Below are 21749 nucleotides of genomic sequence, written 5' to 3' on the forward strand. Positions count from 1 at the left end.
AACTTACACTCGTTCTTCCCTTCCTGTCCCTGCCCCTCGTTCTTCTGTGGCTCCCAAGGCCACGTCCACTCGTTCATCTATCCCCACCCCTGCCCCTCGCTCTCCTGTGGCTCCTCGGACCACGTCCTCTCCTTCTGTGGCTCAGGCCACGTCCATTCCCTCTCCCCCTTCCCTGTCCCCGGGTGCGTCGTTCCTGAAAAGGTTCGACGAAAAGCACCCATCCACTCGTTTACCTGTGGCTCCTCGGACCACGTCCATTCCTTCTCCTGTGGCTCCTCGGACCACGTCCACTACTTCTGGTAATAGCCGTCCGTCTCGCCTTCAGGCGTTGCGGGAGGCGTATTACCGATCCCGCGAGGCCAGGGCTCGATCCGATGCAGCCCTTGCGTCCACCAAGGACGGAGCAGCTCCGGCTGCGAAGTCTGCGGCTCGCAAGGGTAAGTCGGTGAAGAGTGTCCAGTTTAGCGAGGTCACCACAGTCGTTACCGTAAGTCGGTGGATCATCAAAGCGCGAGATATCCACCGCTGCTGTTGGTAGTCTTTTCCCCTTTTCTTTTCTCCTTGTTGCAGGCTTTTCCTTGATTACTTTCGTTTTCCTGTATATTTTATTTTTGTATGTTTATCCATTGCCCCCGACTTGGCTGTGCTGGAGCCAAGTCGGGGCCCTTTACTGCTAATGGCCAGGTCACAGGTCCGGGCGAGAGACGACATTGAACGCCACCCACGAATGATCGAGCCGGCGACAGATTCACCGTCATCGATTCGCACCGGCTAACCCTCGGGTGCTTACGAGCCGCCGGCATTTCCGACCCCGCTGCGACACTAGTTTCCGGTACCCCGGGTGTTTGAGCAGAGGCACCACCGAGAATGTCTGAGGCAATCGACCTGATAGCGTTCAAGGTTGGCAGCGGATCCGGGCTTTGTGTGGGCAGCAAAGCTTGGTGAGGCATGTCAACCACGCTTACCGGGTATCGATCTGGCCGGCGGTTCAAGGGATGCCCGAGCGACGACATACACGGTCAGTATGACAGCAGCTAGCCAGCGGGCAAGGGGTGTCGGTAGGGCCACGGTATCCCGGGGGCGCGACAGAGGCGATCGATGGAATCTGGGTCGGAAACGGTTCGTGGGGGTTGTTCGTCGGGGGATCCGGGGGGGGCGATGGTTGGGGTTTTCCTTTGTCTTTCCTTTGTCATTGGCGATTGGCATTGGGCGTTCATTTTTCTTTGCATGTGTTGAGGTTCTGTTGTATATAATGCTTGCTTGCTGGCTTGCCTGCTCGCCATCTTGCTTGCTTCTTGCTTTTGCATTGCATGTGTCGAGACACTCGTGTATATAGAGCTGCCTTGCTTTTCCTTTCCTTTGCCTGTTTTGAGATATCTATTGTATATAGAGCTGCGCTGCTTGTTGTTTGTTTCTTTGCATGTGTTGAGTCTCTGCTGTAACTAAAGCTGTATTACTTGCTGGCGTTCATTTCCTTGCATGTGTTGAGATACCTCTTGTATATATAGCTGCATTGCTTTCTGGCGTCCCTTCTCCTTGCATGTGTTGAGATTCTGTTGTATATAGTGCTTGTTTGCTGGCTTGCCTGCTCGCCAGCTTGCTTGCTTCTCGCTTTTTCATTGCATGTGTTGAGATTCTGTTGTATATAATGCTTGCTTGCTGGCTTGCCTGCTCGCCAGCTTGCTTGCTTCTTGCCTTTTCTTTGCATGTGTTGAGACATCACTTGTAGGTAGAGCTGCGTTGCTTGCTGGCGTTTACTTTCCTTGCATGTGTTCAGATTCTGTTGTACATAATGCTTGCTTGCTGGCTTGCCTGCTCGCCAGCTTGCTTGCTTCTTGCCTTTTCTTTGCATGTGTTGAGTCTCCGTTGTAAGTAGAGCTGCGTTGTGGGCGTTTTGTTTTCCTTTTTCCGGGTTGGGTGGGCGGGCATCTTTGTTTTTTTTTCTTATGTTCTGCTGGCGTTTCTTTCTTTGCATGTGTCGAGAGTCTGTTGTAACTAGAGCTGCGTTATGGGCGTTCTAGTTTTCTCTTCCAGGGTCGGGTGGGTGGGCATCGTTGTTTTTATATTATTTCTTATGCTTTGCTGGCGTTCTGGTTGTTTCTTTTTAGGGTTGGGTGGGCGGGCATCTTTGTATTTTCTTTTGTTTTTCTTGCATTCTCCTCGCCTCTTTTAGGGCTGGGTGGGTGGGCATCTTTGTGTTTCCTATATTTGGCCGTATTCGGTCTTGCATTCTCCTCGCCTCGTCAAGGGCTGGGTGGGTGGGCATCAATGTATTTCCTATGCTTTTTTCTCACGCTGCTTTGACTCTTTCTTGCCGCTTTAGGGCTCGCTGGACGGGCAATTTTGTATCTCCGTTACCTTTGGGTTCCGGCTTTTTGTGATTAGATAGTTGGGGAGGTGATCATAAAATGATACCCTGTTCCCCGCCAACCTCTGTCAGTGTGCTCGTAGTCAACCAATTTAATGAGGTGTGAAGAGTTTGTACTTGAAGGTCTCCGCAACACCCTTCGTAAGCCCTCGTAGACATCGGTTCTCGGATCGAAAGATTATCCCATTGTATGAGGTGTATGTAGGAGAAGTTATCGAGAAGAAAGGGCAGCGTCGACGTAAACATAAACTGTGTAGGGGCTGGACGGCCAACTAGATGGCCATAGAGTGTCATATAGGATCGTTGTAGAATTTCTAGTGCTAAACTATAGATGATATGGGAAGGGTAGTAGTAGAGAGAGTCAGAAGAGAAAAAAGTATATGGATGGAGAGGAGAGAAAAAGTTATGACAAGAGTGGGATTCGAACCCACGCCCCTTTCGAGACTAGGAATGTTCTGAAGAACATGTGTGATCAGGTGACCTGACCCTAGCGCCTTAGACCGCTCGGCCATCTTGCCCAGTTGTTGAAGAAGGCAGTGACTTTGTAATACATAACTCAGAAGTTAAAAGTAGGCATGCGACCGAGCAACTTCGCAGTGCAGTGGAGGGAGGTCCACAGCCCCATGCAGTGGGGCATTGTGCGACATGGTCTACTAGTTATTTTTTGCTTCTTCTAAGACAATACTCCGTATAAAGTGTGTGATTTCTTTACTCGGTGTCATTCTATTGCTCTCTAGTCGATTTCCAACTCCGAGTTCTCGTGTTCGCTCTACGTAGAACCTTCCGGTGTTGATTTTGCGGTGTGGGCTCTGCTGGGAGAAGTAAACACTGCACAGTGAAGGCGATGTCGAGCTATCATACCTCAATCCTTTTGGTAAGGTCCTTGTACCGATGTTGTACATTTATGGATTAGCCTGTTGATGCGGAAACGCAGTTGAATCGTTGTATGTGTCATCTTTCTGGTTGGCAAGCGGGTTTGATATACGCGGTTGGCAGGGTCTCTAGAGACGCGTCACTGTGGTTTTCTTGCTCTTTTCAGGCTGCACTACTGGTGACCTTGGCTGCTGCGTGGTATTGACCGGCTTGCCTGTAAGATCAGTGGTGCATATACTAATGGGTGAGTGATTCCAGTGTGGATAGAGTTGATCGACAGTTGCCAGTAGTAGTACCCATAGTATATATACTAACGTGAAGGCCATTCGGCCACCTGATCCCAACACCAGCACTGACAGGGTTATTGAATATTAAATGACAAATTCAGACTAAGGCACGAAAGTTAAAGGCTTTCAGCTAATGAGACATCAAACGAATAAGATTATTAGTCGAAATAGTGTCTATCCAGCCTTCGCTGCCAACCGCATGGCGTGTTTTTCTCACTCACCCTACAGCTGCTCATCTAGCACTTATTGTTGACTAATTTCCATCAACCGGCAAGATGGCCGAGCGGTCTAAGGCGCTAGGGTCAGGTCACCTGATCGCACATGTTCTCCGAACATTCCTAGTCTCGAAAGGGGCGTGGGTTCGAATCCCACTCTTGTCATACATTTTTTCATGTCTTTGAATTCAACAGAGAATACATCCTCTTAACCGTGCAACGCTAGTAGTAAGGAGTTTATGGCATGTCTACAACAGAGGCCAAGGGCCCACACTTTCTTTTCTTGTTCCTTTTTGGTGAACGTACACATACAATCCGACGTGATCAGCAGTGCTATCCTTCCCTGTACAGAAAGTACTGCCGAGGCAGCAAGGCCGACATCGTAGAGCGGGACTAGAGAGTCTTTCCCATGACCGCCGAAAGATTTCCCCCGCATCGTCTCTCTACCTGCTGGCGATACGCTCACTCACTAATTTGAAAGCATTAAAAGCCCGTATACGAGCATTCGTTTACACTGAATAGCCAGTCATGGAGATTGATGCCAAACACCGACAATGGTCATGAATCGGGTCACATTAGCACATCAACCATCTCATACTAGTCGGTTCGTTTCCTGCACCCAACTGAAACTAATGGCACGGACTTTCTTCAAGCTCCTGTTGCTCAAAGCTAAAACCGATAAGGCGAACTTTGCTAGGAACATCCCCAACACTATGCGCGGCCCAAGAATTCGTCAACAACCTGCAGGTACTTCTCGCGGTCATCGAACTGCGGGCAGTGCGAACCCTCCGACAAGGTGATCCACTTCACCTTATCAATACCCCAGAAGAGCGGCTCCACGGCGCTGTCCTGAGCTTCATCATACTTCCCATTGATCACCAGTGTGGGCACCTGGATCCGATGAATGTGGTCCAGTGCGCTCCAATCCTTGAGAGACCCCTCAACCCAGAATTCGGAGCGACCGAGCCTGCTGCCGTTAGCACGTGGCATTGTGGAAAACACAGAGTATAATGGTTGACGGAGAAAAAATTCGGGCAATTGTGCAACATACATGGTAGAAGCGACGGTAGAATCCTTCTCCGTGGTCCAGACGAGGCTTTGCATAAGCTCCTCAGGCCATGGCTGTGTCCGGCAACAGAATCGGGATAAGAACTCCACCGTTGCATTTTCATAATCCTTCGAATCGAGCCGCCCTTCTGCTTCACATTTTTGCAGCGTGTCTTGGATCTCCTGGGGTAGGCTAGCGCGGAGTCGGTTGACCGATTCAAGCCACAGTGCGACCGATGCCGGGGCGTTTGATAGGATCAGACGGCGCAGTCCAGCGGGCTGACGAGCGGCGAAATCCATCCCCATCATTCCGCCCCAGGAGTGACCCAGCAGATCAAAATGACCAGCGATACCGAGATGCCGGAGCAAGTTTTCTAGCTCCGCGATGAATAGGTCGACAGTCCAGAACCCCTGATCGCCGCGTTTCTCCAGATAGTGGGAGGACAATCCATTTCCAATCTGATCGTAGAGAATCACGGAACGACCGGAAGCCAGTGCAGCCAGGGGCAGCATGTAGTTGTGGCAAAAGCCCGGCCCGCCATGCAGGACTACTAATGGTGTGCCTGCCTTGATGTCGCCATAGACTCGGTACCACGTTTGGGCAGGCTGGGGAAGACTAGCATAATGGAATGGAGCGGTTCCCTCCTGGACAGTACTTGCTACCATACTTGGGAGGTCGATGCAGAAAGGTTGTTAAGGCAATAATTGTTGTGGTAATGGGCAAAGAAGTAGGAGGGGGGAAGGATCAGACAAAGCAGCCCGTCTTAACACCACCACCACCACACCCGAGAGATTCCCCGAGGTTAACCCATCGTCTGGCCCCCCCCCCCCCCCCAGTCTGTGAGACAACCCCACCGGCACTAGATGACTGTCATATCGAAGTCGCGTCAATTAGATAAGCCCCCGGGCAGAGTCCGGGGTCCTTGAAAGTCCATCTGTTGGCAACACAGTCTGTAAGCATGTGTGGAATAAGTTGGCGGCTTGAATGAGCCTCCGATTTCAGGGATGTCTTCCAATTTGTGTGCATTACTCCCTAGCAATTTGGCCCCTATCATCAAAGTGCGACACGCAAGGCAAAAAAAAAAAAAAAAAAAAAAAAAAAAAAAAAAAAAAAAAAAAAAAAAAAATACGGCGTCATGCAAACCATGAGACGGCGTCAGTTGGTGGGCTGACTACTGCGGCCCTAGCGGAATTAGGCGCCTCCACCCCGATCCTTCGTTTAGGTCAGGATCGACGGGCTGAGATTGCAAATATTCTAACAAAGTTCAAATAAAACATGATCGAACAAATCCTTCAGGTCGCCTTACTGCTACGATGCCTCGTTCCCTTTTATCAGCCCGGCTGCTCTCTCTGGTCCCGGACTCGAGGGATGCAGGCCAGCAACGGATGTGGCAGTCATGGTTGCGGTCACTGACACCAATCGGTCTCCTATCATTGGGATCCTAGCCTTGCTTTTCGCCGTAATTTCGACATTATCTGGGGCTGCACGGCTGGGGATCAAATATGCCATCACCAGAAATCTCACGGTGGATGATCACCTGATCTCTGTGTCAATGGTGAGTCTCGAGGCGGTTCATCGCGTGGCAAGCTTTAACTTCCCCACAGGCCTTCAGTGTACTACAGACAGTATGCATTACAATTGCCGCGCGCAATGGCTATGGAGAGGCAGAAAGTGCTTCTTCACAGGAGCGGATAGACATAGCTCTGAAGGTACACCATCCGTTTTCTCCGGATGAATTTGTCGCTGACGTAGTGCAGGCTGTTTATGCCGCTGAAATGCTATATGTTGCAAGCTTGACATTCTCGAAACTGAGCTCCCTGGCGTTCATGACATTTCTCATGCAGCGCACTCGCAAGGCTGAGTGGGTACTCATTGCAATAATCAGCGCGTGGGCTGTAGCGGCGGAATTCGCCGTAGCTTTTCAATGCGATCTTCCGCAGCCGTGGAGATGGAACCAGAAGAGGTGTTTCGATCGTGTAAAATACTATACACTTACCAAATGCGAAGAATTTAGACTAACTTCACCAGGATGCATGGTGGATGGTTTTCGGGGCGTTCAACATTCTAAGTGAAGGCGCCCTGATTCTAGTACCTAGTATGCTCATACTCCGAATTCAGATGGCGGTTCCGAGGAAGATAGTTGCCACCGCCTGCTTTCTCACTCGCTTCTTGTATGCTCGCTGGTGACTTCCCGTTCGACGTTCGTGGGTAGGTACTAATGCCTACATGATTATAGGGTCATCGTTGCGATCATCCTTGAGCTTGTATATCGCCAACAAAACAATCACGCCTCAGATCCCTTGCTAGCTATTTGGAAGGCCGCCGTCTGCGTCCAGTTGGTACAGTGTCTGTCAATTGTTATGGCGTGTGCTCCGCATCTGAAGCCGTTCATGGATGGATTGCAGTCCACCGGTCTCCGATTATACCACCTCCCAGGCGAGACGTCTGGACGCGGGGAGTACGCTCGCGTGAGCAAAGCAAAGGCTGCCGCACACGAGCTCAGCGGGCTCGTTGGTGTGGCTAACAGCACCGCAATCTCTGCAGGGAGGGAACAACAGGATTGGGACGATACCATGAGCCACTCCAGTCAGGATCATATCATTCGAGAAACTAGAACATGGGTCGTAGAAGAGCAGTACAACCCGGATGCTGCGACGAATCGACCGACAGACAGTGAGTCCAATGGCAGTCATGGACCACATGAATCAACTAGCCATTAGAGCCCGTCTTACACGGTACTATTTACATGCATTACGACTGGATGAAGTAATCAACAATCAGGTTCAAGTTATCGCGAAAACGAAGCAGCAGGTTGGGTGATCCTCACCTGTTCGCTGAGAGTACCTGGCACTTGTTTAAGGTTTTCAAGTTGCCTCGGCGCTTTTCCGGACTGTGGGCCTTCATTTACTGTTTGCTTGTCTAAGACTCTAAAGCCTCTAGTTTCGGACGCGGAGGGTGGCCCGTAATCCGCGGTACGAAGCCTAGCATCCCGGGAAATGGAAGCTTTAACTCTCCCTAGTAAGGCACCGCATACGGTGGACCCGCCACTAAAAGCATGCAACCCGTGCGAGGATCCAGCAGGATTGCGTGGTATTTGTTCCAAATTGGCCTTGTTATTGGCCCAAACAATGCCAACTATCCGGTGGCGCTCTGCAGCTTGACATTCTACCGCCCCTCGTCAAGTTTCCCTGGTAGTAAAAGTGCCGTCTTTCTATGGGCTTAGAGCCTTAGACACACTGACCAGTCTCAGTCACGAAGAAATTCTCGGCGAGCCCCTGTTAGTCTGGTTGCAGCCTTGTCTCCGCTCTACTTTTTTTTTTTTTACTTTTTCTTTTTCTTCATTCTGCATATGCAGCCTCACCGAATAAGACAGGGATTAGAAGACGAGAGGAGTTAAACGAAGGAACAAGCTTTGCTTGCGGTTTCCTACTCTTTCTGCTCTTGCTTCTTCCTCCCGCAGACGAGAGTGTTGACTTCGGGCATTTGCACCAATAAGTCAACGCCACAATGGGGCCGCCAATTGAGTTGCGCGACCGGAATTTGGATGCTAAGGCCGCCAACAGCAGCCAGTCTCACGTCAATGATGAGCAGGGACTGGGCCGCGTGGGCAAGAAACAGATCTTGAAAGTGCGCGATGACCCTGAACTTGTGTTCCCGCAGCGACTTACCAGTGCTTACAGCGTCGGTTTGGGTTCTTGTCTATATTGGGTTTTAGTTGTACAGTTCTGGCATCCTGGGAGGGCATTTTGTCGTGCGTGTTTCCCAGCTGACGAGATGATGGTGGATGTTTTCGTTGTTAACTGATGCTCAGGACTTTTACGGTACCGTTTGAAGAGTATGTATCGACTCTACACGAAGAGAAATCTTGATCTGACAGTGTCAATAGTGGAGGTCCGGCTGGAACAGTCTACAGTTTCCTGGTCGTCTGGCTGGGTACCTTTTCGACGTTTCTCACTCTGTCTGAACTTGTTTCGATGTAAGTCTAACGGCCTGTTGTCTGGCCACCTCAATCTAATATGCTATTATGTGAAGGGCCCCTACTTCCGGAGGACAATATCACTGGGTATCGATGATGTCCCCGCGGTGGTGCCAAAAGTACCTCAGCTTTCTCACAGGTCCGTATACTAACCAAGGTTTCTCCGCTGCTCACCCATACTGATATAGCTAATACTAGGATGGTTGATTGTCATTGGTTGGCTGGGAGCATTTGCGTCAACCTGCTATCTAAGTGCTTCCCAGATTCTAGGCTTGGTGGTTCTTAACCATTCGTCCTATACCCCAGAGCCCTGGCAAACGATGCTTCTGTTCTGGGCCATTGTGGCTTTTGCTGTGTTCGTCAATGTTGTTACCAGCACCTTGTTGCCCAAATTCGAGGGGCTCGTCCTGATCTTGCACGTGTTTGGGTTTTTCGGAATCATCATCCCCTTGGTTTATCTGGGAGATCACAACCCAGCTTCCGAAGTCTTTGGGCAGTTTGCCAATGATGGCGGTTTCCAAACGCAGGGACTAGCTTTCATGGTCGGTATGATTGGTAACATGTTTGCTTTTACTGGTGTGGATGCGGCTGTCCACGTAAGTATTCGGCAATTTCAGACTGAAATCTTTCCTACTTGACTGACATACAAATGGGCAGATGAGCGAAGAAATCCACGATGCAGAGCGCGTTGTCCCGCAATCCATCCTCACTTCGGTTCTAATCAACGGAGCTCTGGGCTTTGGAATGATCCTGTCCACATTATTTACCATGACAGACGCTACTGCCGCCCTGGCCTCACCCACAGGGTACCCTTACATGCAAATCTTCTGCTCAGCCACTAAATCGCTTGGAGGATGTACCGTCATGTCAGCTATCGTGCCAATTCTAGTTACCGCCACTGCTGTAGGCTCATTGGCATCATCATCTCGCATGGCATGGTCATTCGCCCGAGACCGTGGTCTCCCCGGTTGGCAAGTCCTCAGCAGGGTACATCTCCCATCCCCACCATCTTACAATAGTCCGCTAATTCATTCCCAGGTCAACGCCCAAGCCGTCCCCCAATGGTCCATCCTCGTCGTAACCAGCGCGGCCGTCCTGCTCGCGCTGATCATCCTAGGCTCAGCAGCGGTCCTAAACGACGTCGTCTCTCTCTGCGTCAGCGCCCTCTACTCTTCTTACCTGATCTCGGCCTTCCTTCTAATGTGGCAGCGTCTTACGGGCGGCATTCGTGAACCATCCGATACACCCGCGGATACTGTTGTGAATACGGCAGGCGCGCCTCTTGCATGGGGACCCTTCCGAATGCGTGGCATATTGGGTGTTTTAGTGAATGCCTTTACCATCGCTTACCTTGCCGTGGGTGTGTTCTTTAGCTTTTGGCCCGATGAGATGAATCCGACGGCTAGTACGATGAATTGGGCGGTTGTTGGCACGGTTGGTACTAGTTTGATTAGTACGGTGTATTATGTTATCTGGGCCCGGAAGGAGTATACGGGGCCGGTGGTGGAAATTAATCGGGATTGAGATGTGGATATGAGTTATGATAGATGGTGATGTTATAGTAGTGCTGCAGTAAGTACATATGACGGCTCTCAAAGCTTTGGGGGGATTCCTTGTAGGTTTGATAACAGACCCTGCGTCCATGTCCGCATCAATCACGCCGCATCAACCTGGACAAGTAATCCCATAGACGTAGATTACAACCAGCCTCCCGCCTCGCCACGGAGCACTTCACAATCATATTGATTTTATGAAAAATACCATCTCTACTTCGTCTCCTCAATATACGCTGCAATATTCTCCCTCTTCTCAAAAGCATCCCTAAGCCTGGCCAGCGACTCAGGAAGATCCGCCTACCCCAAGAACAAGAACTGTTAGCAAAGACACAAATACCCCGAGGCACCACATTCTTCCTAAAATATGAAAGAAACTAAGGAATAAAACATACCACAATAGTCCCCGTCCTCCGATCATTATCCATACTCTGATAGACGGCAAAATCCGCATACGTGACCTTATCGCCTAGAAGATACGGACCCTCCGTTTCGGCGTAATACTTTCCTACGAGATCGTAGTACTTGGCCGTGGTCTCGTTTTTGTATTTCTCGGATGCTTGCATGAAATTGGAGACCCATTCGCTCTACATTATGGTGAGTACTGATGAATAGAGGAGATGATAGGAGGGGAGAGGATATACTAACCCTCCAATCGATATAAATATCAGCCACCACATCAACGATGTACTTCTCCCAGTTAGTCTCGCCGTCGTAGCGGCCGAGGTCGCGCGATAGGTAGCGGAGAATGGGGATGTGCTGGATTCATATTAGGTCGTCGTGCATGGAGAATGGACTCGTTGAGTATAAGGGAATGCGCACCTGCGTCAGAATCTTCCCCTTGTACTCGAGCGCAGGAACCAGCCCGGTTCGACTGATACCCTGCTCCTGCAGCTTTTTGCTAACCTGGGGCCAGGTATCATCGTACGGGTAGCGGACTTCGGTGAATTCGATACCGGCGTCTTTGAGGAAGAGCCTATTTCCATATAAATAAGATACTCTGTGGTTAGTGGATATTGCTGGTTTCGGATGCGGGGTTGGGGAGATGGATGCTGGCTGCTGACCTGACGACTTCACCGCGGCCTAGGCGGCCGATGTCGAGGTAGTGGTAGACTGTTTGCGAGGTTTGGGTGGTCATTTTGACTTATAATTTGAACAAACTTTCCCAAATCAGAGTATTTCGATTCCAACTCAGAGACAGCTAATATGATGTGGACTGAGTACGATTATAGGTGATGTAGATTGAGGGGTGGATGCTTACAAATGAGGGCAACCCCGCAGTTAACGACCCCGCGGGGATCCACTATATCGCCGAATTCCAGCTGCTGAATGCGTGGCTCGGCCAGGTCGGTCAATTGGAGGATCTTGAGCCTATCCTGAGTTAGGGATATACATGACTTAGGGTTGTGGATAGTGGATGGAGGTCATAGCTACACTATATTGAAGCTTGTTATTGAAGGCTTTGCGTTATAATTCGTCCACTGAGGGCTTCTTCAGGTGCGTGTTATTACGATGGTACCATGATACTCCGGGCCATATCCTTGTTTCAGACAGCTGCTCGTATTGGCGGGGTTGATCCGGCTACTGTAGAATACGAGGTGGACTACAGGTGGATTCAAACATGCATGAGTCTCTGGGTATCTCCCCCCTCTTCAACCCCGACACTGTCTCTGGGAAGCAAATGCAGAAGAACACGAGGCTGATCCAGCAACCTCTTTTACTGACACTGACATCATTCCGTACGATTGATGACGTGCCAAGTATAGCTGCAACGTCGTTCCTTCAGTGAGGATAATCCACTTCATCTTCGGTGTCTGTCTATTGGGTTTGTTAGACTACGAAACAATAGTCTGTCCCTCGTCGATATTCTACCGCAACTGTCCCAGGTTCTCTGGTGGGGTGAGCACCAGCGGGCTTACCCGCAAGCTTATCAAGAGCGCTGTGAACACGAGTAGACGATGGCCTGCAGATTAGGGACAGAAAAAACGACGCCGATGAGAGCCCGACTATGAGATCATTTTTCCGTGCCATTGCTTTGTAATTATCAGCCCCGGGTGTGTTACTTTCCAACACCTAAAAAAAACATCATGTAGTTGAAAGGTTCGTTGAGAAGAGGGCCGGAAGAGAAAAAGAAAAAAAAAAAAGAAAAAGAAAGCCCAACGCGGGGCTCGAACCCGCAGCCTTGAGATTAAGAGTCTCACGCTCTACCGATTGAGCTAGCCGGGCTAGTTCGGTGAAAGATGCTTTTTCTTTTTGCTTTATAAAACTGTTTTAAACAAACTTATGCCCATCTCACACTCTCACCTTCCATCGACCTCTCGCCATCTAGTTCCTAGAAGCTAGCGCTTTAGATTATACTATGAGGTGATATTGATACGCTTTAATGTTACGCTTTAATCGATACGCAGTACTATGCCGCCAGCGAAGACCTCATCGCTCGAGATACTGTGGTTGGGGTATCATTGTGCGAGTATATATTTCGGCTATGATCCGGTGGTTATGCGCGGCAGTAAAGTCGACATAGTTGAGTTAATCAACTCGCATCCATACCTAATTCTCGCCAGTACTGCCATAGTAGTCGCAGAGCGGATTTTCCAGAGATAAAGCCAAGGACCGAAGGTCTAATCCATCGGAGCCAGTAGCTCACACAGGATGTCTGACCGCAGAGGTCTCAGCAAACATGCATTCCTTTGTGTACATGGTACAGCTTGCATCCAACCTGCACGGAATCTATAATGCTAGCTACGGCACATAGACCCAATACTATAGAAGCCACTGGCGAGCATCGCACCTAATCTTGCAGTCTACATCACCTTTATTCACCATGACCTCTATATTTGACTATATGCATAACCCACCAACCTGCAGCCGAACAGGAGAAACTGCAGCGCGCACACCCAATCAGCTTGTCCCGCGGGGAAGCTGCACCATGCCCGTGCGTGCGCTGGTTTACCTCGAGGTGGACAAGAAAGACTTATGCTGCGATGACTCCCTTGTCTACCGATAGTCATTGTCTGAACGTCACTTCAAGCCCACCGTCTCATCCGCCCTGGTATTCAGCTCAGTTCTACAGAAGCTACCAGCTACTAGCCAGCCATACGGACCGACACCTAGCAAAGCAAACGGGTTATTGCGTGACAATTCGCAGCTTCTCCGGTGTATCTTCTTCACTGTGCCAGATTGTGCGGTCACGAGTTGCGCAGGGGAGGTTGAGACAACCGACGGTCCTTCACTATGCGATTGCAGTTAACCAGTCTATTGTATCGTGTCTGCATTCCTCGATGTCTTTTTAGTGCAGAAGATAGAACGGGAATGGATTTGTTGGTGGAGCTTGGGAATCGAGGCGGGATTGGGATAAAGAGGGAGAAGACGACCAGGCAAGGCAGAGAAAATGGTATCAAACCGGGTGAAATAAACAATTTTATGCGCAGTAATGCTTGCAATCGATCCTAAGTTGTGCATACTGACAGACACTATCTCACCGACCTTGTCCCCCTTGCCTCCATCATGCAACATCCTCCCACCATATTTCGGCCACCCCATATCGCCACCCCTAGCAAACATTGAACATGGCACCTCTCCCAGGAGAACCTTCAACAAAAGGTCCCCCGGGTATATATAAACCCATAAACCCACCATCATGGCTCCCTTTCAACCTTCCCCATCTGCTCCACATAATCAAACTCAACGGACACCGCCAAGTAAAACCATCGATATATTGACCTCCACTGCGCGAGAAATTATAGAAACACGCATAAATGCTTAACCATGGTGTTAAAAAAAACTGAACCCACTGTGATGAGAATATTTTGCCTAAAGTGGGTCCAATAAAGATTAAGCTGGAAAAAAGAATTCAGAGTAATAAGAAGATCAATATATACTGGATAAAGAGAATATTGTCCAATTGTCAAGTACAAACTCGATCAACAAGAGCGGAAACAGAAACAAAATAGCAGATGAAAAAGAACATGCCGGAGCGATCTAACGACCCCACACAAACAGTGGGCTCTCTAGTTCAGTCCATCTACAACATAATCATAGCAAAACCGCTAACAACAGCAACGGCCACGTAAACAGCGAGCTGGAAGTAACCGACATGGACGGCCTTGGCACCAGCGGAAGTGCTAGAGACGGAAGTAGACGAGGCAGTCGAACCGCTCGATCCAGCAGTGGCAGTAGCCTCAGAAGTAACGAGACCCGTGCCGGCAGTACCAGCCTCGGACATGTAAGTCTTGCAAGAACCGGTGGCGGAGGTAGCAGACTTGGTGGTAGCGGAGCCACCCCAGCTGCAAGCAGAGGCAGCGTTACCGGCGGACTTCTGCTTCTCGTAGTACTCGTTCAGGACGAAGACAAGCTGCTGCTTGCTGTTGCACATGCTGTAGGCGCCGTACTTGCCGGTGGTGCCGTTGCCGGTGATACCGGAGCAGGACATCATACCGCAGACTTCGCCCATCAGGTCACCGATGTCGTCGGAGTCGAGGGAGTCCTTGACGGTGCAGGTGGCGGCGTCGACCATGCATTCACAGAGATCAGAGTCCGGGGTGGGGGGAAGGGGAGAGGCCTTGGCCTTCCAGGAGGAGTTCTCAGTAGGGCAGCTGCGGAGGGCGGTGTTGGTGGGGGTGTAGGAGGCCTTGTTGGTGCTGCTGGGGGTGGCGCTGGCGATTTCCTTGGAGTAGTAGCTGAAGTCGGTCATGGTGCTGACGCTGGTACTGTCGATGACGGAGACCAGGCCTGTAAATGGTTAGAATGTTTCTGCTGAAGTAGCGAAGAATAGAGGGGACTAACCATAGTCGTTGGTGTCTTGGAAGTACTCGTAGACAATACCACCAGACCAGACCTGGGACATCGTATCGCCGTAGAGAGCCGCAACTTCAGTGAATGTACGAGGAGTGACACTGTTGCAACCGTACTCGGAGAAGAAGACAGGGACGGAGTAGTTGGCAAACTCTTCGGTACGAGACTTGTATCCCGATTCCGCGTAGGTTGAGTCACCGCACCAGGAGTAGATGTTGTAACCGAAGAAATCAATACCGACAGACTCCGACTGGCAGTTAATGTAGTCGGCCAGGTCAGCACGGATGGAGGAAACATCAGCGGTGGCGTATCCCACACCAATGGTACGGTATCCCTTGTTGCTGATGTAGGTTTTCATATCACGGATGGCAGCCTTGACGTAGGGCATGGCGTCAGTGGTTCCAACACTGTTGGCAATTTCATTGCCAGCAAAGAAGCCGAGAGTGTTGTTGTAACCGGCCATGGCGTCAATGACACTGGTGTAGCGGTTGTACAGGGTGAGCTGCCAGGCAGGATCACTGCGGTCGATGGCGACGCTCGTGTTGGAGAGATCAGCAATAACGTAGATGCCAGCGTCGGCGAGAAGCTGCATGCAATCATCGTGATCAGCTGTAGGGTCAATGTCGTAGGTACGAATGACGTTGGTGCGCAACTCCTTCATGTAGGGGATGTCGCGCTCGCAGGTGGTCTTGGAACTCAAGGGGTCGGCAGTGGTGCTCTCTGTTTTGGAGAATTAGTTTTGAACGATATACCAGGAGGAAACTACCGACTCTGATACGCCACACCGCGGAGGAAGCTGGAACCATGTTAGAACTTGATCTCATACGGTGGAAGCATATTAGATGAAAACTTACAATTGAGTGTCATTGCTGGAGTAGAAGAACTTGGAACCCTAGATGGAATGAGCATTACAAATGCTAGAAGAAGGGCATTAGAAGGAATCATACCTTGATTTCGATGGGGTCGACGGCGAGCGCCGAGCTGGCGAAAAGGGCTGCACCAGCAGCCAGATGGAGAAGTCTCATAATGATATGCTTTGTAGATCAAACAATTGGCGAAAACAAACGAGAGTACTGGTATATAAACAAAAAATTGTAAAACGAAAGAAAGTCTAATGGGCAGTAAAAGTTGAGCTTGGGTCTACCAATGCCTGACTATTAACGAGAGTGGGAGTTTGGTACGACTTCATCCCCCCTTCGCGATTAAGAGGGCTTTTGTAGAAATGCTGCCGCAGCTGTGGAGTCTTGGATCCAACTTCTCACGGCCAAGAAATCCGTCTATGCTTTCATCCCCTTGATTCCATGAATAGGTGGTGACGCGTCAGAGGTCCGCGAATACCCCACGCAGCCATCGCCAGTATAGATAGGAGTCATTGCTGAATCCCCACCCAGTTTGGTCCGAACATATAAGTCAAGCCTTTTCGCCACGACGCAGTCTCTCATCTGAGACGAGATTTCCAACTATCCATCTCAATGTGTTGACTCCGTACCGGGATTCCCGAACTCTGTATTCGTGGAAGCGAAGCCTGAATGGGATAGGGCTTCTTGGTATAGGAGAACATCACGTAAGTGCATGCGTATGAGAACGGCACTAGCCGAGAACCTTAGGGTGGTCAGTCCAATCAATAAACGGCCGTCTAGATAAATGGCTGCCTGCCGACCCACTTCGGGAGATGGGCAAGCGTCAAATCCTGCCATGGTTACTCGGTTTCATTCCCGAAGAACAAATCCAGTGCCTCGCAAACAGAAGTCTATCTAATCGTTCTCACTTCGCCCCCATCTACGACGGATCCCTGAATAGGATCAAGCTCAAAGTGGAGGAATTCAGGGCACATTGTCAGTTGAAATAGTACTGTTATGGATAACGACTTGGGATTGCAAGGAGACTGAATGGGTTTGGAAAGGAACGTGCACTCGGCACGGTGGACACAGTCATTGTTGTCGCCGCCAACCAATGCGGAAACCACCTCCGAATCAAAGTTTCTCCCGAAGGCTGAATTAGCAGTCTTCCACGAAAGTTCGATATGGCGAACTTAACGAGTCATGCCTGCGCCTCCTTCGTGGCGAATTGGGCGCTTGCCTGTGCATTTGATCGCCGTGTATGCCTGCCATCTACATCATATTTTGTAGGTGAGAAAAGTCAATTAAAATTTCAAGTCTCGCCTAATGCTCTGCCAGGATTGCAGTGGGTTCTCCCAGATTCATCGTTCTGCAGAACCATATGATGGAATAGACATCATCCGAGATCCACCAGATTTTGACCCGCCGATCCTTCACTTCTTTTCTCGGTCCGCTTCCAGAATTTATATCACGTGAAGTATAATCATATATTACTAAGCGGTTGCTGAGATAATCAGCTCAACACGTGGTTTTCATAACGCACCACGTGACTTATACTCACCCTAATCCATTTTGGGGAAAGCATCGATCAGCTCGAAACCGAATATAGATGGAAGATGGCCCCCAACGAGCTGTGCCAACTTGGTTTAGTATGGCCCAGCTGACCGGGCTGTGAATGAGACAGGAGTTCCCAGTCATACCTGTTCGCACCATTTGGCCCCATTGACTGCTGTTTTACATTGGCTGCATGAGCTCCTGTTCATGCTCTTGTAACCTATCGTAAGCCAGGCCTTGGGATCTATCTGATCCTTAATATATCCCAGGATCTGAGCCGGACTTGGCTGGTTTGCTGTTGGCTAATGCAAGGCTGTCTGTGGTAGTCGCAGGGAGTTGCTCATCATGCAGTGTGCCTACATAAAACCGCCCTTTACCCTGGGTGATTTGCATCTTACTCGTGCGTCCCTATTTTTGCTATCATAATCCTGTGCTGCGCACAGTGTCACTCCTTCACATCGCAATCGCTCTTTCACTTTGGCGAGACATATCACTCTTTTCTGTTTTGTCAATTACATTCCTTCTTTGCTTTCGACCAGCGAGAACTCGCGTTATATACGAACAGAAGCTCAATTCGTCTTGGTAGCAATATGGTCTCTTTTTCGAAGCTCTTCACTGCTGCCCTGGTGGCTGCCTCTGCCGCAGCCTCTTCCAGCAAGCGCGGTGCAGCCTACAACGATGCCTCCCTTGTCCGTACCCTAGCGAACAGCAAGTCCGGAAGTATGTCGTGGTCATACAACTGGGACATGAAGAAGAACGGGAACATGCCCTCCGGTGTTGAATTTGTGCCGATGCTCTGGGGTACTGACTCGGTGGATGACTGGGACTCTGCAGTAAAGACTGCATTGAAGGGTGGCAGCAAACATATCTTGGGTTTCAACGAACCGGACAACGCCTCGCAGGCCAACATTGGTGCCTCCAAGGCGGCCACCTTGTACAAGAAGTATATCACCCCATACGGAGATAGCGCCAAGCTTGTCAGTCCGGCCATCACTTCCTCCACTCAGTCCGGCGAGGGCATCAGCTGGTTCAAGTCCTTCATGAACGATTGCAAGAGCTGCAACATCTCCGCTATGGCTGTTCACTGGTACGGTGGATCATTTGCTCAGCTCGAGTCGTATATGAAGGAGGCTATCGAGGCTGCTTCGAAGTATGATATCGACGAGGTCTGGCTCACCGAGTTCGCCCTGGATTCCGACACCAACGGTATCACCAATGAGTCCACGGCTAAGACTTTCCTTGAGAAATCTATCGAGTGGATGGACTCTCACCCTAAGGTGGGCCGTTACGCTTACTTCTATACCGCAAACAACTACTTGCTTACCAGTGGCTCGGTCAATGCTCTGGGCAAGGTCTATATTTCGACCTCTTCGTCTTCTTCTAGCTCTGAGACCTCGTCGACCAAGACTTCGACCAAAACCTCGACCAAGACCTCAACCAAGACTTCCACCAAGACTTCTACGAAGACTTCCACAAAGACCTCATCAAAGACAACCAAGACAACAGAGACCTCCAAGACCACCAGTACCAAATCCGCCCACACGACCAAGACTGCAGAGTCAACCAAGACGGTCAAGACCACCAAGTTCGTCACGTCCACCAAGACTGCAACGCACACCAAGACAGCTTCTATTACACCGCAGGCTTCCTGGAACTCGGTGCCCACGAAGCCCGCATACGGATGGTAGATCTGCTGTTATCTGTCTTTGACACCATATGTTCTGTAGAATTTGTGACGCCACGCCCATATTCCGGTCGCGTTTGACTTGCTTTCGCTTCAATAAGTATCCTTTCGCTGCTTCGCGAAATATTGGCTGTTAATATAAGATATTTCTTCATGATATTGTTTTCAATCTATTGTAAAGTTGTCAATGACACTCCAGGCTATCTATATAGATCAAGAAGCACGCGCGAGAAAATTGGCTACCAGTTTGTCCTACATTCTTATTAGCACCGAATAGTAAATTAGATTAAACTCATGACTTAAACCCGACTGAGTAGTACCGAGTAATCAAGAGCGATCGGGTATATTCTTGGCGTGATAATCATGGATCTGCAAAGTCGCCCAAAATTTAATTCCGCAGCCACTCCGATCGGATAACATAAGGTCGATTGGCTTGTATTTAGCTTTGCCTTATATAACAAAAAGTGTAGCCAATTTTCAAGAACAAGGGACAATGGCGCATCTGGGAGCGCGTCAGACTGAAGATCTGGAGGTGGCCGGTTCAAGCCCGGCTTGTCCCATTCTTTTTGCATTTTTTTCGTTCCTCTCGGGTAGAGGTAAGACAGCTCCACCACAAATTCTCACGCTTAGATTGGTTGGATACACCTACCAATGCAGGCAATTTCGAGCTCTTTTAGGCTTCTTCTGCAAGACGTGTAGATCGGTTGATCGTGTAAATTACGCAAGGGAGAACATAGCGATGATTTGGCTCCTTTCGTACAGGTCCTCCTACCGAATCATTTCACACACGCTAATGTTTGGATACACTTCTTTCCTCTCGACATACTAGCAGGTTCACTGTAGACTGTACTCAGGAGGTGTACCTGGATTAGATACCAGGCGTTTGTGGTGTCTGGAGAAAGCGGATCCTGTTTGTCCTATATTTTCTCTTCCTAGGGAAACATCTTCGCAATCGGGAGGTTAGCTAAGATTCTCCAACTTAAATATGAGGAAGGTACCCACTTACCACCTTCAGTCCCAGCCTTAGGAGGATAATGCATGTCCATATGGTCAACACACGGGTGCAAGAACCCCAGCAGTTCTTTCGCATAAACCGCAGCCACAGTAGCAGCGTATGCCTGCCAATCCTCATTCGCACTCGCATCCGCATAATCTGAAATCCCACGGATGACAATGCTCGGTATCTCATTCATCACTCCGGCAGCTCCACCCGTCTCTATACAGAGCAGTTGCCCATCAAACCTCTTATTGAGAGCATCTCGTGCCTTGGCATCCCTCACAGCCCAGTTCCCGGATGCAACGAGACCGTAGTGCACATTCACCTGCTTCTTAGCTCCCTTCTTCTCTTCATCTTCAGGACCCGTTCCTCCCCCCTTATTCCTCCCCTTCCCAACTTTGAACCTCACGTCCTCCAACCCAAACCCAAAAATACCCACCAAAACAGCAACAACAGCCCCCCAGACCATCCTCCCTATAACACCCCACCACCACCACCACCATGTCCATTCATCCCCATCCCGAAGAACAGCCGGATCCCTCAACCCCTCGCACCTCGTAAACTCCCTTCCCAACCCACCCCTCCCCTCCAAATTCCCTAAAACCCTACAAACCCCCGCCCCAAACAACTCATACTCGCTCCTCAACCGATTCACCGCCCCAAGCAACTTACTCGCCGGTCGATTCAAGCTCCCTCCAGCATGCTGCATTGCTATTTTACCCCCAGCTACTAATTTCCCCATATCCCACCCCACCACACCCCCATACCCACCACTAACCGGCACACTAACAACCACATCACCCAATCGTACTCCATTGCTCGGAATACCGCCCGCCACGCCAACGAGCAGAACGAACCTGATGGACGGGAACATGTGAAGAAGAGATGTCACTGCGCTTGCGGCGGCGGTTGTTCCCATGGTGGGGAGGCAGATTAAGACGATGTTGTGCGGTGATATGGAGCCGAGGGTGTAGGTGTTTTTGTCGCTTGCGGGAGTAGGGATGTGCTGGTGGTGGATGGTGTCGAGGGTGGCGAGGACGGCGGTTTGTTCTTTGGGGAGGGCGGTGATGTAGGCGATGGTGTAGGTGTGGAGGGGTGGAAGGTTCTGATTTGTTTCTGTGGACTGGGGCATTGTGAAGGGGTGTGCTTGTTAGTCGTGCTGTTGGGGTTGGGCGGTTTCAGTATATATATAACGTGGGGGTGGGATGCATTGAGTGGTTGTCTGGATTATCTATGATTGTCAACTGGAAGTGCATCCGGTTCTTGTTGGCAAGCGCTTATATATGCTGTATGGTTGGTGGATTGATATCTGGTGGGGAGTTAAGCGCCGAGTGCTGAGGTGGACGGGTAACATATTCGGTCTGCTGGCCAGAGCGTGTAGGGTGAGGCTATAGTCTGGCCTTGTCTTGGCTGCAGCTGTCACGGGCCTAATGCAAGGCTGAGTGGTTGCAGGATGTAAGAAAAAATACTACGTTCAGCAGAGAAGTCTATTATTGTTAGGAGGACGAAGGGCTTGTCACTATTCCAATATTGAACAATACCTTCCAAAAGCTATGCTGTA

At 50.0% G+C, this 21749-nt stretch overlaps 10 protein-coding genes and 4 non-coding genes across 14 annotated transcripts; 7 read left to right on the forward strand and 7 right to left on the reverse strand.

The window, feature by feature from the left end:
• Position 1: 1 nt before the first annotated feature.
• On the forward strand, positions 2-714 carry An16g06030 (hypothetical protein [truncated ORF]; the record flags this gene model as incomplete). The annotated part of the gene is made up of 2 exons (XM_059745194.1): positions 2-487; positions 685-714. Coding segments are annotated over 2 exons (516 nt in total), but the record flags the coding sequence as incomplete, so codon positions are not given.
• Positions 715-1792: 1078 nt separating this feature from the next.
• Positions 1793-2381, forward strand: An16g06040 (uncharacterized protein; the record flags this gene model as incomplete). The annotated part of the gene is made up of 3 exons (XM_059745195.1): positions 1793-1868; positions 2174-2270; positions 2324-2381. 3 exons carry the CDS (start codon positions 1793-1795, stop codon positions 2379-2381), a joined length of 231 nt encoding a protein of 76 aa, XP_059604844.1.
• A 393-nt stretch (positions 2382-2774) lies between these two features.
• On the reverse strand, positions 2775-2886 carry tRNA-Leu (CAG). Its single transcript has one exon. It is a non-coding gene; the product is annotated as a tRNA-Leu (tRNA).
• Positions 2887-3797: 911 nt separating this feature from the next.
• On the forward strand, positions 3798-3908 carry tRNA-Leu (CAG). Its single transcript has one exon. It is a non-coding gene; the product is annotated as a tRNA-Leu (tRNA).
• A 546-nt stretch (positions 3909-4454) lies between these two features.
• Positions 4455-5456, reverse strand: An16g06070 (uncharacterized protein; the record flags this gene model as incomplete). The annotated part of the gene is made up of 2 exons (XM_059745196.1): positions 4455-4710; positions 4795-5456. 2 exons carry the CDS (start codon positions 5454-5456, stop codon positions 4455-4457), a joined length of 918 nt encoding a protein of 305 aa, XP_059604845.1.
• Positions 5457-6187: 731 nt separating this feature from the next.
• On the forward strand, positions 6188-7757 carry An16g06080 (hypothetical protein; the record flags this gene model as incomplete). The annotated part of the gene is made up of 5 exons (XM_059745197.1): positions 6188-6346; positions 6396-6827; positions 6888-6999; positions 7087-7464; positions 7732-7757. The coding sequence occupies 5 exons, from the start codon at positions 6188-6190 to the stop codon at positions 7755-7757; spliced, it is 1107 nt and encodes a 368-aa protein (XP_059604846.1).
• Positions 7758-8298: 541 nt separating this feature from the next.
• An16g06090 (uncharacterized protein) lies at positions 8299-10291 on the forward strand (the record flags this gene model as incomplete). The annotated part of the gene is made up of 6 exons (XM_059745198.1): positions 8299-8476; positions 8683-8767; positions 8824-8906; positions 8966-9363; positions 9425-9977; positions 10041-10291. The coding sequence occupies 6 exons, from the start codon at positions 8299-8301 to the stop codon at positions 10289-10291; spliced, it is 1548 nt and encodes a 515-aa protein (XP_059604847.1).
• Positions 10292-10533: 242 nt separating this feature from the next.
• An16g06100 (uncharacterized protein) lies at positions 10534-11458 on the reverse strand (the record flags this gene model as incomplete). Its single annotated transcript, XM_001397879.1, has 5 exons — positions 10534-10620; positions 10716-10907; positions 10969-11079; positions 11143-11296; positions 11385-11458. The coding sequence occupies 5 exons, from the start codon at positions 11456-11458 to the stop codon at positions 10534-10536; spliced, it is 618 nt and encodes a 205-aa protein (XP_001397916.1).
• A 1015-nt stretch (positions 11459-12473) lies between these two features.
• tRNA-Lys (CTT) lies at positions 12474-12546 on the reverse strand. The gene has a single exon. It is a non-coding gene; the product is annotated as a tRNA-Lys (tRNA).
• Positions 12547-14344: 1798 nt separating this feature from the next.
• An16g06120 (uncharacterized protein) lies at positions 14345-16139 on the reverse strand (the record flags this gene model as incomplete). Its single annotated transcript, XM_059745200.1, has 5 exons — positions 14345-15051; positions 15106-15834; positions 15881-15933; positions 15969-16006; positions 16062-16139. The coding sequence occupies 5 exons, from the start codon at positions 16137-16139 to the stop codon at positions 14345-14347; spliced, it is 1605 nt and encodes a 534-aa protein (XP_059604848.1).
• Positions 16140-16864: 725 nt separating this feature from the next.
• On the reverse strand, positions 16865-17900 carry An16g06130 (uncharacterized protein; the record flags this gene model as incomplete). The annotated part of the gene is made up of 4 exons (XM_059745201.1): positions 16865-17106; positions 17152-17218; positions 17654-17708; positions 17791-17900. 4 exons carry the CDS (start codon positions 17898-17900, stop codon positions 16865-16867), a joined length of 474 nt encoding a protein of 157 aa, XP_059604849.1.
• A 197-nt stretch (positions 17901-18097) lies between these two features.
• On the forward strand, positions 18098-19195 carry An16g06140 (uncharacterized protein; the record flags this gene model as incomplete). The annotated part of the gene is made up of 1 exon (XM_001397882.1): positions 18098-19195. The coding sequence occupies one exon, from the start codon at positions 18098-18100 to the stop codon at positions 19193-19195; it is 1098 nt and encodes a 365-aa protein (XP_001397919.1).
• Positions 19196-19678: 483 nt separating this feature from the next.
• tRNA-Phe (GAA) lies at positions 19679-19751 on the forward strand. Its single transcript has one exon. It is a non-coding gene; the product is annotated as a tRNA-Phe (tRNA).
• A 274-nt stretch (positions 19752-20025) lies between these two features.
• An16g06160 (uncharacterized protein) lies at positions 20026-21320 on the reverse strand (the record flags this gene model as incomplete). The annotated part of the gene is made up of 2 exons (XM_059745202.1): positions 20026-20123; positions 20198-21320. The coding sequence occupies 2 exons, from the start codon at positions 21318-21320 to the stop codon at positions 20026-20028; spliced, it is 1221 nt and encodes a 406-aa protein (XP_059604850.1).
• Between the last annotated feature and the right edge of the window lie 429 nt (positions 21321-21749).

The sequence above is a fragment of the Aspergillus niger genome (assembly GCF_000002855.4).
Source record: "Aspergillus niger supercontig An16".
NCBI classification, from domain to species: Eukaryota; Fungi; Ascomycota; class Eurotiomycetes; order Eurotiales; family Aspergillaceae; genus Aspergillus; species Aspergillus niger.